This window comes from Hemicordylus capensis, chromosome 5, assembly GCF_027244095.1.
Source record: "Hemicordylus capensis ecotype Gifberg chromosome 5, rHemCap1.1.pri, whole genome shotgun sequence".
Taxonomy (NCBI): Eukaryota; Metazoa; Chordata; class Lepidosauria; order Squamata; family Cordylidae; genus Hemicordylus; species Hemicordylus capensis.
Window position 1 is genome coordinate 45,620,379 of NC_069661.1, and position 14,710 is coordinate 45,635,088.

The following is a 14,710-nucleotide window of genomic DNA, read 5'->3' on the forward strand; positions in this document are numbered from 1 at the left end:
TTGTTCTAATACAGCAGTCTTTTAATCCAGCTCTAGCCTACCGCAAGATTCCCGGGCATTGAAGGGCACTCCTGTCAAACATAATCTAAGTAGGAAGCAATTGCAGGCAGAAGTTGGCTGTTGGGGTTTCCTTAGAACTCAGTCATTGTGCTTTGTAATCAAATTCCATTCTAGCCTCCAAGAGTTTAATCAATACCTATTTATTTAAAAGATTTATATGCTGCCACTCTTCATAAAATAATTCATGGCAGCTTACAACAATAGTAGAACTTCCAAAGGTTCGCCCTATTAATGAAAAATAAACACATTAGAGAAATTATATATTATATATTTATCAAGATTTGTTTTAACATTTCCTGTCTGTCTTCTAAGACCTTTCCCAAACCAATGTACTTTAGTAGCTATGCTTTTAGAGATAAAATAGACATATTAACAGATGCATAAATGCACATATGTTTTCCCTAACAGGGCAAATAGCAGCTTTGCAGATGTAATTTTCATTAGGAAAGAGTTTAACCATCTCTTCTCCGTGCTATGGACCAAATCTGAATTGGGGCCTTTGCAGCTGCTATTTGTAAAAATTTAATGAGGCCAGAGAGGCATTCATACCTCTCGGTTGTCACATAGTGTTTGCCTTAGCTGTGGCTTTAATTTGTTATTATATGAGTTAGTATCCAAGGAATTTAGTAAACAGGACTGTTCTCACAATGATCACTAGAGCAGGAGAAGCCTCCAACCCTAGTTCTCACAATGCCTGGTTTGACCATTGTGAGAATTCTATAAGCAAGATATACGCATTTGCGAGCTGGGTATGGAGGCAGGCAGCAGCAGCAAGCCCAGAATGTGTACCCAGATCCAATTTTCCTTCTAAGAAGGATTCCCAGATGTTGATGACTACTACTCCCAGAATCCCCAGCGAAAATGGCTTTTGTACTTTTGTACAGGTACCCTGTACCTCCCATCTCCATATTCAGCTCACAGACAAGCATTTCCCCCTCTTCCTTCCTTACTTGTTGAATTCCCAGGATGACCAATCGGGAACATGCACAACTCCCAAACTAGTGTCAGGGGCTTCTCCTATCCTAGTAATCATCATGAGAACAGCCTTTATATGATGCATTTTTCGATCTCGAGTTTTTATACAGGTACAAGACAGAAAAGCAAAGAATGGAGTTTCTATGAGGCAGCACTAGAGAGATATTGCAAGACCGAATTGTAATCTTTCATGAAATACTTTTGATGAAAATCAAACAGTTTTCATCAAAAACTCTTCCATCAAATACTTTTTCATAAATATTGCATTTTCTGAGTGTAAGTCAAAGCTGACACCTTAGCAGATTATTTATTGTAAGATTTTTATACCGCCTTACATTATACAATCTCAAGGTGGTTTACAAAACATTTAAAACCATATAAAACTGTAAAACAGTTACACAATAAAATATTAAAATTGGAATATCAAAATACAAATCTAATTAAAAGTGTTTTTAAAACATATACTATAAGACCATAAAATACAGAGCAACAGCAAAAAAAGCAACACTCATAAAAGCCTGGGTAAAAAGCCAGGATTTCACTTGCTTTCTAAAAACTGTGATGGAGACTGAGAAGCAGATGCTCACCAGGAGAGCATTTCAAAGCCTGAGGGCAATAACTGAGAAGGCCCTGTTCTGTGTGCACGACAGCCGAGCCTCCCTCATTCTTAGCACAGCCCCCTTTGATGACACTGTCAAGCAGGCAGAAACCCTTGGGAGCAGGAGGTTTCTCAGATATCCAGGGCCCAAAACGTTAAGGGCCTTAAAGGTCAAAACCAGCCCCTTGAATTGGACGTGGAAGCTAATTGGCAGCCAATGTAGCTCTTTCAAAATGGGTATAATACAATCCCAGCAGGCGGCTCTGGATAAAATCCTAGGTGTGCCACATTTTGCACTAACTGCAGTTTCCAAATATTCTTCAAAGGCAGTCCCACGTAAAGCGTGTTACAGTAATCCAGCCATGATGTGACTAAGGTGTGCCTAACTGTGGCCAGATCTCCTCAAGAAAGGGACACAGCTAGAGTACGAGCTGAAACTGTGTAAAGGCACCCCTGGCCACCGCCTCCACCTGAGCATCCAAAAGCATAGCCAGATCCAGCAATACCCCCAAGCTGTGTGCCTGCTCTTTCAAGGGGAATGCAACCCCATCTAGAACCAGTAGAACCCCCTTATCCCGACTGGCTCTCCTATTGACCAACAGCACCTCTGTCTTGCCCAGATTCAATCTCAGTTTATTAGTCCACAACCAACCCATCACTGCCTCCAGCCCCCAGCTTAGGACATCCACTGCCTCTCTAAGATCAGGTAGTAAGGAAAGATAGTGCTGAGTGTCATCTGCATATTGTTGACAACTCAATAAAAGTCCCCGGATGACCTCTTCCAGCAATTTCATGTAGATGTTGAACAGCATGAGGGACAAAACTGAACACTGCAGGATCCCACAGGCCAAGGAGCTGAGCAGTAGTCCTCCAGCACCACCTTCTGGGCCCTCCCCCCAAGAAAGGACCGAAGCCACTCCAAAGCAGTACCTCCAATCCCTATACATGGGAGACGGTCCACAAGGATACCATGGTCGATGCCATCGAACACTGCTGAGAGGCCCAGCAGAACCAACAGGGGCACAATACCCCATCAAGCTCCCAATGTAGGTAATCCACTAGGGCAACCAAGGCAGTTTCAGTCCTATATCCAGGAAGGAAGCCAAACTGAAAAGGATATAGATAATCCATATCATCCAAAACCCTCTGGAGCCGGGATGCCACCACATCCCGATGCCACCAAAAAGGCAAGGTTAGAAACAGGTTTATAGTTGTCCAGGTTGGATAGATCAAAGGGAGGAATTTTTTTAGTAATGGTCTTACCATCACCTCCTTGAAGTATGGTGGTATCTTGCCCTCCTTTAATGACGCACTGATTATAGCCTCCAACCATCTGCCAGATTTTATTAGCCATGAATTACAATCTGGCAGATTTTATTAGCCATGAAGGACAAAGGTCAAGAGCATATGATGTCACCCACACACTGCCCAGGATGTTGTCCACATCCTTAGGCTGCACTAATTGAAAATAATCCAACAAAACAGGACCAGATGGTGGTACCCACGGCACATCTGCTGGTACTGCCATAACCCTGAAATCCAAATCAGCAGGAATGTCAGCAACTTTGTAGATAAAGTGACATGCAAGGAGGTGGTGCAAGAGGAGAGCTGGTCTTGTGGTAGCAAGCATGAATGCAGGGTCCACCCTGTTTTTGAATAGGAGACATGCGAACACTGTAAGTTATTCCCCTTAAAGGATGGAGACGCTCTGGCAAGAGCATCTGCATGCTTGCATGAAGGAGGAAGGTTCCAAGTGCCCTCTCTGGCATCTCCAAGATAGGGCTGAGAGACACTGCAACCTTAGAAAAATCACTGCTAGTCTGTGTAAACAATACTGAGCTAGATGGACCAATGGTCTAACAACGGCTGCTTCCTATGTACCTATGCAAAACTGATCACAACAGGCTGTAGATTATTCCTCCCCCATTACCTGGGGAGATGTGGAGCAATGTCTTTGTTACATGAAACAGCTCCACCGGTCTGCACTGAGAAGATGCAATGTAGGTGGAGAAAAAATGTTTCTTCGCCACCCTCATTGCTATGGAGTAGTCCTGAAAACAGGCTATAACCCATGTTCAGTTGGATTAATCACAACTCTACCTCTAGCATCGTTCCAGCTGTTGTCTGAGTTATTTCACTGCCCTAAGCTCCAAGGAAAACCAAGGAGCAGATCGGGTTCTAACAAGTCAGAGAGGGTGGACTTTTTCCACGTTCCAGAGATTCACAAAGGCCTTGTCACAGAGTCATCAGCTCTGAACACTGGAAATTCCCCAAGGGCTGTCTGGAAACTAAGTGTCCGAAAATGGCTGTTTCATAAGCCTCCAGGGGTGGACTATTCTAATTGGTCCATCACCCCTGCAGAGAGTAGATAGAGCAGTCAAATTAAGCCCCACCAGATGATGATTTGTCCATGACAAGGGAGTTATCGCAAACTCCCCCACTTCCAGATCACTTCCTTGACTGATTTTTAATGAGTTTTTAAAAGTTTTTACTGATTTTGTATACTTCTGCCATAGAAAATAATAAAGATTCGAAGTCACCCTATCCTAACCCTAACATGGACCCCCCCCCAGCTTTCATTTATTTTTCAGGAATATTGAAGTTTTTATTGAATATTGAATATTGAATGTTGAATATTTATTGAATTGTTTATGATTGAAGTGTTTATTGAATATTGAATATTGAAGTGAATATTGAATATTGAAGTGTTTAGATTCTTTGGTGTCTAATAACCTTTCCACATAATGAATCCCTATGAGGAATCATTATAAGCCTTCATTTCTTCTGTTCATTTTGACCCCACTGCTTTGCAGGTGGGGGTGGGGAATTAGTGGCATCCCATGTTCCAACTACCCCCCCCCACCAAACCTGCAAGCCATTGGGTACTCAGTTTGTATTTTAGGGATTTTTGAGGTGTTTAGACTCTTTGGTGTATAATGAATCCTCACAGGGATTCATTATGAGAAAAGGTTATTAGACACCAAAGAATCCCAACACTTGAAAAATAGTGACTACACATTTTGCTCAATAACCCCACTTATACAAGGGCTAGCTTTTAAAAAATCTTTTAGCTTTTTAAAAATCTTTTTTTAAAATGAAAGCTGGGAATCTGGGGAAATTAATAGGACAGATCTGAATCTTGGTTCGATTCAAATCTGGCGCAATTCGATTTGGACCCAAATCTAGCAAATGGACCACAGAGGTGATTTGTTCTGTCTCAAAATCACCCAAATCAGCTAGATTTGGGTACAAATTGATTTGTACCCAAATCAATTCACACATCCCTAACCACCATATCTCCCTCTGCCCGCTACCCGTGAAATCACTGCCCCCGACATCCCCACTCTTCTGCTTTCCCAGACACATCTCCTCAGCCCAACCACTCCCAGCTCCTCTACTTCAGTAAGCCCACAACTTTCTCAGTCATGAAGAAGAGTTCTATGTTGTACTTGCTAATTCTGGTGAAAGCAAGGGAAGTTCCATAATGCTGTCATTGTTTGCTTCAATCTATATTGCCTATATCAGTCTATATCACCTCCAGACTATCACAGCACCAAACGTTTGTTCCATTAATAATATAATGTACGCTCAGTTATATTCACGACATCAAAACTTCATGTTTCTGTCATCTGCATAAATATTGCTTTATTAGCAGTAGTGTTACCAGAGGCTAGACTTGAAAGAAATTCTTGTACCTGTAAATAGCTGAAAGTCAGGGCTTCTCAGCATTGCAATCTTCCTTCCAACACTATCATCCTAACTCTAATAATAGTCAAGGTGATCACGCAGAACGAGCAAGAAAGAAAGGCAATTTCCAAGTATGCACACAAAAGACAGTACAATGCTACACAGGATCACCATAACATTGCATATAAAATACAGAAGATTTACAAAGCTGTAATATAATAAAGTAAAACAAACTGCTGCATTGCAAGACAAATTACACCAGAAGCCAAGCATTGTAAAAAAAGTATGTATAAAACAGGAGGTAATTAAATATAACTCTCTTTGAATCCTAATTAATGCCATGCATATTAATATCAAACTTGAAATTTTAAACATAACTTTCCTGCATCATAAGCAAACTCTACATTGGAAGTGCCACTGGAGGAGCTGAATTGCACTATAGCTGGGTTTGGTAGATTTGGAGTTGTATATTATATATGGAACCATAGTGATCCTTTGCTGCTGTTACAAGGCATACAACAACCATATACGTACTATTACCACCGTCCCATCCTCCAACACACATATCTTTTCACAGCTCTTCAGACTCAGAACAGGCTTCAAAGATTAATGCATCTTTTGCTTCCTCACAATAATTTAGGGGAAAAGTTAATTAAAGAAGCAGAATCCCACAGTGAACCAGAAGGACCCCATTAAAATATCTGCTACAGCTAAGTAGTGCCGTTTATATAAATATGTTATTTACAACCTGCATCCTCTGACCCAGTTTCTTTTACATAGATAGATCTGCCTCAGATAGGGCTATTCTTTGTAACTGTGTGAGGTATGAAAAGTCAGAAAGACAGAAACATTTATCAGTCTAATTATGAATAATCTGAAAAAAGAGTAATTAGCATTCTTTGGCACTATAACAGATATAAATAAAAAAGCAGAATGAGAGGTGGTACATCTGTACAGATTTTAACAGCTGGTCTCAACACACTAGTACATTTCTGGAAGATAAATGAACACTGTAGTGTTCTAATAAGGAAATGACAAATGCATGTAGTTTTCATAACTTGTAAACAGCATTCAAAAGGTGTGAATAGACAGAAGAATATTCATTTAGAAGCTAGACTAAAAAAAGTAGAGTTTTGCTGGTTGCTCAGAATGCATTATTTTGACTGAGTGCACTTCAATAAAAATTATTTTCTGTTACAGCGAACAAACCAGTTTTCATTTATTCTGGGGGTGGGGGAGTAATGTGTTCTTCTGATTACAGTCAGCTCATATTAAGTGCTGAAGTATTTTTTATAGCAAAATTGATTACCTAAAGGTCTGAAGCAACATTAACAGGATCAGATTAAATGCAAGAACATAATTTAAGTATCTGAATCCATGGAAGCCAATGCAGCAGATAGAGAAGGTTTGAAAAAGTTAAGACTTACCTTGAATTCTTTTTCAATATTGGCCAATTTGGCAAGCTCATTACTGAGTTCCAGAGCAGTGAGAACTGGATCTTCACTAGACAGGGACAGGTAGGCAGGACTCGCCAGTCCCTTATAGGCATTTATCCTTGACCTGGAATGACTAAAAGAATCATGCTTTTGTTTCTCAGTGCAGTCATTGCATTTGCAGAAATAATCATGAGGTCTCTCTATCCTCGCACCTTTCATTAACAACATGTGCACTACCTCATACTTCTGACAATGGGCTGCTAAAATGATTGGGGTGATGTCCGGGGAGAAGCGGGTGCCGTCCTCATCATAAGAATAAAAGTCATCATCCTGGAGTTCCTGCTCACAGGGGCTTAGAGTCAGTCGCTTACTGGCTGCAAACCCAGGATGATTCAAGATTGCTTCCACAATCCGGACATACCCTTTGCTGATTGCAAGCAGTAGGGCATCTCCAATCCGTGCCAGGTTCTCCTTTTTTAACAGAAGCTCTGTCACTTCCAAATGTTCATTCCCCACAGCAAGCTGCAAGGCATTCTGGCCCATGTAATCAACACAGTTGACATTTAGTGTTTTTGACTCTTCCAGCATCTTGCGCACCACAGGGATGTTCCCATACTCTGCTGCATCCAGAAAGCGCTCTTCCTCTGCAGTCAGGCTTGTGCCCCTCTCATTGAACATAAAGGCGGGACCTCTAATTGCTTGTCGCCTTCCCTTTTCCCGCATTACAGTCATACGTCGTAAAGAAGGGCTTCCATCCACCAACCTAATAAAAAGAAATAATCGCTGTGGGGATTTTATGACAGAACCACTCCAGCATCTATAGACATTTATGAGATAGCATCCACATCTGTCTGCCTGGGTTTATTGTTGGCCACTTTGATCCATTGCCCAGGGATGTATTAACAAGAAATGAGGGCATTGGAAATAGTCTGGCTCAGACACCTGCTTCATTGGGAAACACAGGTTCAAATTCATTCCTACCAGTTGCTGTTACTCCTGCTCCTCCTCTTTAAACTTAGCCATAGTGGATGTTTCAAAGGCTATTGCCAATGGAAATGTGTGGAGGTAATAGGATTCAGTAAACAAGAACTCAATATTCACATGCTTCACAGCAACACCATAACGATCCACCTACAAAAACAGTGCAGTCATACCAATGCCCTTTGTGACCTTCAGTAATTCTGGGTTATGACCAGTGTTCCCTCTAAAAGGGATTCCCAGATGTTGACTTCAACTCCCAGAATTCACAGCTGCAGTGGCTTTTGCTTGGGGATTATGGGAATTGTAGTGAACAACATCTGGGAATTCCTGTTAGAGGGAACACTGCTTGTGACTGGCTACTTTCCCAGTTCTCACCTTCTTGAACCCATCCAGAGATCCACGGACCACTGGCCACACCACCTGGTCTGGAAGGAGCCACAGCTCAATAGCAGAGAATATATTGTGCTGCCTAAGATCTGATGTTAGATTCTAGTGTCTCTAATTGCAGAAGGCATGGCTTGAAGACACTGCTGCCTGGGACACAGAGGAGCTGCTGGCAATCAGAGTAGCCAACACTATAATTATAATTATTATTTTATTATTTATTACATTTGTACACCGCTCCAAACTTTCATCTCTGGGCGGTTAACAATAGTATAAAACAAGTTAAAATATATACAAAAACTTAAAACAATTTAACAATTTAAAAATCACCACGAATTAAAACCTTAAAATGTTGAAGAAAAGAAAAAGCTTGGGTGAAGAGGTGGGTTTTCAAATGCTTTCTAAAAATTGTCAGAGATGGGGAGGATCGTATCTCAGTAGGGAGCGCATTCCACAGTCTCGGGGCAGCAACCAAGAAAGCCCGTCCCCGTGTGGCCACCAGCCTAGCTGGCAGCAACTGGAGACGGACCTCTCCAGAGGACCTCAATGGGCGGTGGGGATCATAATGAAGAAGACGTTCTCTTACATACCCAGGGCCTAAGCCATTTAGGGCTTTATAAGTTATGACAGGACTTTGTATTTTGCCCGGAAACCTATTGGCAGCCAGTGTAACTCTATCAACAAAGGAGTGATGTGGTCTCTCCGACATGACCCAGAGACCAACCTGGCTGCCGCATTCTGTACCAACTGAAGCTTCCGGACTACGTACAAAGGCATCCCCACATGGAGCACATTGCAGAAGTCAAGTCTGGAGGTTACCAACAGATGTACCACTGTTTTGAGGTTGTTCATCTGAAGAAACGGATGCAGCTGGCGTATCAGCTGAAGCTGATAGAAAGCACCCCTGGCTTCAACCAGAGATACCAGGGAGAGGTGTGCATCCAGAAGTACTCCCAGACTGCGAACCTGTTCCTTTTGGGGAAGTGTAACCCCAACTAGAACAGGCAGATCAAAATAGTCTCTAGAGTTCTGACCCCGCACAATAAGGACCTCCGTCTTATCTGGATTCAGCTTCAGTTTATTCTCCCTCATCCAGCCCATTACTGCTTCCAGGCAAGCATTTAGGGAGGATATGCCATCTCCTGAAGAAGTTGACATGGAGAAGTAGATTTGGGTGTCAGCAGCATACTGATAACACCCCGCTCCAAATCCCCCGATGATCTCTCCCAGTGGTTTCATGTAGATGTTAAAAAGCATTGGAGAAAGTATGAAGCCTTGAGGGACACCATATTTAAGCTCAGATTTTGAAGAGCAACAGTCTCCAATCGACACCATCTGGAATCTGTCCGAGAGGTAGGAGCTGAACCACTGTAGAACAGTGCCCCCCACCCCCAACACCCTCAGATGTTCCAGAAGGATACTATGGTCGATAGTATCGAAAGTCGCCGAGAGGTCCAAAAGGACCAACAGAGTCACACTTCCTCTGTCAATTCCCAATTGGAGATCATCCACTAGGACAGCAAATACGGCTACAAAGCCGTAAGTGTTTACCCCACCCATATCCTTAGCCCCCCATTTTAAATCTGGTTTTGGATAACCAGGCTTAAACTGAGAATTTAGGGCTCTCTTAAATGCTTCTAAGGATGGCATGCCTTTGTTTCCATGGGGAGTGCATTACACAACCCAGGAGCAGCTACTGAGAAGGCTTGACCCCAAGTTGCCTCCAAACTGGCAGCAACCCAAGATGGACCTTTCTTGATGATCTTAATAGGTAGTGGAGATCTTACAGAAAAAGGTAGAAATTGACAGCATTCATTGATACATTCCATACTAAAGGCACCTAGTCTCTCTTCCCTCTTCACTGTCACACCACCACGGTTATAGGTAACACACCCAGAAGTCAATTGGGAGTGCATTTTATTGTTAATATATAGAAGGACTGCAGGAAGAGTAGAGGGCAGGGTTCCTGGATGCATGGAGGAACTTCTGCACATGGGGGGCTATTTCAGATCTTATTGTGAATACATGAAAATCAGGTACATCAGATCCTGCTCCCACTACCCTCCATGCATTCACCGGGGACTAACATATATAATGAATGGGAAAGGATAAATCTGCTCTGGACTCTGCACAAAGCAATTAGGCTGGGAATTGCCAGGGAAGAGTTCATGTCTTCTTTAGCAATCTTCCAAGGAAGAAGCACACACACTTAGAAAGCCAGTGTCACCAACTATGGAGTCCATTCTGCCTCATCCTCTAAAATTATCATACTACATGTAAATTTTTAATATCGCAATATTGCATTTATTACTTTTCCAGTATATATTTCATCACACCATGATGCAGCAAATTGGAGGAACAAAAATATTCTTATTAAATGGAATTTCTGACTATTAGCTGTGCAGTTGACTTATCTTTTCCTAAGCAACTTTTCCTAAGCAACAATTACTGCTCTTCCATGCCCAGTTTTTAACACATTTTCAATATGTTGTTTCTTTTTTGCTAGCCTAAAACTATCAAAGTTTGATGGTTTTCTACACCAGGCTCCATCCTTGGCCCATAGTAGAGGAAGTGGGAGAGGATGACCTGTGTTCTCAAGGTCATGCAGTAAAGCTGGGAGTAATGAGCTTTCATTTTCTGCTCCCCCTTGTGAGGAAAAGACGACTGGCCCCCACCACACTTAGCACAGAGAGGGAAGGATTGTGCATTTCCACAGACAAAAGTCAGCATCTGCAGGACACGTCATTCTAAAGGTACAGTTTTTGCCAGTTATGAATAAATTTTCCACTAAATATCTTGTGACAAAGTCATATACTTGATGTGGCTAAGAGGTCCTCTCAAAATATATTACTAAGGAAGTAGCTTGTGCTTTGATGATCAATCTGTAGCTTGGCATTTCTAAAAGTGTGACTTGGAGTTTTTATGGTGCTGAATTACCAGGATACATGTCTAAAGAGAATACATACTGTAATCAATACTGTAATCAATAGCCATGAAGTTGCCTACTGAATGTTGGGACTTTAAATATAATTTTGGTGGTGCAAGGACTGTAGGAATGGACACCAAGATACAATGATATCACAATGGGCACAATCCAGCCATAGTTAAGAACTTTTGAGTCCAACATTTCAATAGGAAAATGTTTTATTTTCCCATTGTTGAGGTTGCACTTCAGGTCTCAGAAGGATATGTCTCAGGGAGCTCACAATATTCACCCCAAGTATGAACATATGCCAAATAATATGTGCCAAATTCTTCTCCAGCTTGGATTGAAAACTGTGCTAGAAAAGGATTCCCTCCCACAACTTCTTCCTCTGTACGCTTCCCCTACAGGTTTTCAAAGAGTCAGTTGCTACCATTGTCAACAGAAGCACAAAGTGGAGAAGGGGAATACAGCAAAATGGCAACACCCACCTTTTCTATCTTCTCCCAAAATTGTTCTTCATGGGCCAGCTCCAGCATCCGCCAGCCATCCACACCCCTGCCTACTCTTAGTCAGCCAGACAGGAAAGAAACCTTCTGAAGCTGTACTGCCAATGGCCAGCATCCTGAAATCTCTGTCACCATCATCATTGCTATACTGAGTGTGCTTAGTCCAAAGTCTCTGAGCTTGGGCTCCTTTGCACATGGAAATGCACAGGAGAAGGCACTTAGCACAACTGCAGCATGGTGGAAGCAGTAAGTTCCCAGTTGTCTTTATTAATTAAAATTATTCTTTAAAATAGTGAGGTGCAAGATTATTGGAGAAACTGCAGCACTTGAGGAGAGCCAGAGGAAGCTAGTTCTAGACTGTGCCAGAGGGCACAGCACTACTTTAACAGCATCTCTAGAGCCAGCTTTCACTGAAGATGCATGACATAAAATAACCACTTGCTCCCAGCTTTTAGATTGCTGTAACTTGGCCAGATTTCACATGAATTCTCTGAAATCTAGATATCTTGTGTGCTCCTTATTCAAAATGTCACCCATAACAACTTTCACAGTGATGATTGTTCAATGGAGTAAGAGAACATACTTTTATTTGTCTAACAGAGAATGGTCCCACAGCTCTTTCAGTATCATCTCCCTTGAATAACATGGGAAATGGAGACCATCACAACAGAAATACACAACACATTTTGAAGAACTAATTTTCTTTGAAACTTGCACCCCTCACCCAAGAGATTTTCCATATTAAATTTCATAATGGTATGAAAACTCTTTTCAGTTTTGTAAGGAATAGATGAGTTTCATGGTTTCATTTCTTGAGGAAGGACTCTCCTTCCCAAAATAATCTAAAGATGGCTTTAAATGAAGCATTTTTTTCATCAGGATTTTATGTTTGTATTTGTGTGCATTTTGATGTCATTCAATGCTGCAATAAAATAAGTTCTGCAACCAAAATAGGCAAGTTTGTATATACTGCAGTATGTCAAATAGCTAAGTACACCTGCACTTCATTTGCATTCTTGATTTTGTGCTTGCTTTTTCTAGCATTTCAATTATTTGCCATGGGGTAGAGGAAAAATGACAGGGACAGGATGCATGGAAAAATGCCGAGCAAAGTTGTATACGGTACATGGAAGCCATGAAGAGAATATACAAAATGTTCACATTCAGCTCCCGACCCATTCAGCCTCCCATCAACATGAACGTATCCCAACAGCTACTGCACAACTTCATTTCAATGGAGCTTGCACAAAATTCCTGTTTCCACATGTATGTGTTTTTATTTACCATTTCAGCATAAAGTTTACTCTTAATACAGGTCTCTTCCTAAAGGAAATTATTATGAGGACGTTTGTCACAGCAGTACACTTAGAGCAGCTGGTTTAGATGGGAGGAAAACTAGAAATAGAACCACATCAATCCATGAAAAAGAAGTAGCAGAAACCCACAAAGTTGCAACAATCATTTTACGCCCAATGAGCAGTTAATGCTCAAAGCATGTTTAAGTATCTTTACCATACTTAAACATAAATATTACTGAACTTCTTGTGATTTCCACTATTTTTTTTCTATTTGGGAAAAAGTAAGGCCATCATTTGAAAACATGGTTCTCACAGTAAAATATCAGAGTTTGCCTACTATCTAGAATGAACCCCTTAGTGTTTGCAAGATATCTTCGCTTGCTTCCCTACGGTCAGGATTTGCCAAATACACAACTGCCTAGTAATGTTTTTTGTTGCAGATGCCCTTAAGGTATGTTCAGGCAATCGTTTTCCATGCTCTCAGTTCAGCACATGTTTTCTAACCTGAAAAAGGAGGAAGTCAGCCAAGCAAGTGTTGTTATAGTGCTTCATTGACTATGTGAATTATGTGACCTGCATTGATCCCAAGCTCCATTTTGGTTAGATGCGATAGATTGGGCAGTGACATCAAATAACCTGGATAGGATAGGATAACTATTATTATGGTCATCGACCAGCCAAAAGAACAACCAACAACAAATAAAACAAACAACCATTCTGTTGATAGTTGCCCACCATCAACAGAACCTGAAGGATGAAAGTGTAGTTCAGAGGAATTCAGGTGACATTCCAGAAGTCACGCTCTTCTATCCTAGACTAGTTAGTCTGATTAGTGTAAGAGAACATAACCCATGATTTGTCTTTTCTTATTAATAAAGTTAATTTAATATTTAGAGCATATTCTCAAGATTCCTTTGCATGGATTAGTTAAGAGTTTGTGCTTAACCACCAAATTGTCCACATAGGCAGACTGGCTAGAGGAAAAAGGAATTTCCTAAGAAAACATGAACCTCTCAAGATGTCTCAAGAGCATATTCCAGTGCATTACTCCCAGCAGCACAGTACCAAAAAGACTGAGTTATTAATCTCAGTGTCCTCGATTCAAAACTCATCTCTGCTATAAACTCACTAGATAGTTCTAGGCAAATCATTCTTCTCTCCTGCTTTACAGGATGTCAAAGTCAAGATAATATATGTGATTTGTTTTGAAGATTTCTTCCTTGTAAGACTCAAATGACTTCATCTTTATTTTCTTTCCACAGGCTGGTTAATTTTTTTCTTTTCTGTTCTTCCTTCAGTAATAGATTGATTGGGCCATCTTTTAATGTTTGTTTTTGCTTTAATTTTTCTAAATCATATTGGCAACTTTTCATTGTGGTAAGATATTCTTAAAATAAAGAATTATTATGATTATGCCTAGAAGTTTAATCCCTGTTGGCCAGCACTGAATTTCTTGAAAATAATGTGTTGAGTGTTAACTAGAGTAAGTCAGAATAGAATAGAATAACTAGAGTGAGTTATTAGAGTGAGTTACTAGAGTGAGTTATCCTCTAGTTATTAAGAAGGGGAAAATCTATAATGGGACTAGTAATCTCCTAAAAATGGGCAGTCTCATAAATCAGTTGAAATTCAGTAGAACTCAAAAAATCTTATTCAGGCTCTTCCCTCTTTCTCCAGCTCTGCCTTACTAGAATAAACTTTGCCAGTGCATAAGGATTTCATTAACTATCACCAGTATCTGCATAATCCCAGTCTGATCAGTTGGTGTCTGCATAATACTGGCACTGGAAACCCTGCCAGGATTATACCAGCTTAAAGCTGGAAAGTATAGGTCCAGTGGTCCCTCTAATTTTTTTCAT

General features: G+C 41.0%; 1 protein-coding gene across 1 annotated transcript in view; it reads right to left on the reverse strand.

Annotated features, from left to right (window-relative positions):
* Positions 1-14,710, reverse strand: part of TRPC3 (transient receptor potential cation channel subfamily C member 3) — an 88,009-nt gene that overhangs the window by 63,733 nt on the left and 9,566 nt on the right. The window contains exon 2 of the mRNA XM_053257302.1: positions 6,748-7,519. Coding sequence (XP_053113277.1) covers positions 6,748-7,519 — 772 coding nt within the window. The remainder of the gene's footprint in view (positions 1-6,747; positions 7,520-14,710) is intronic.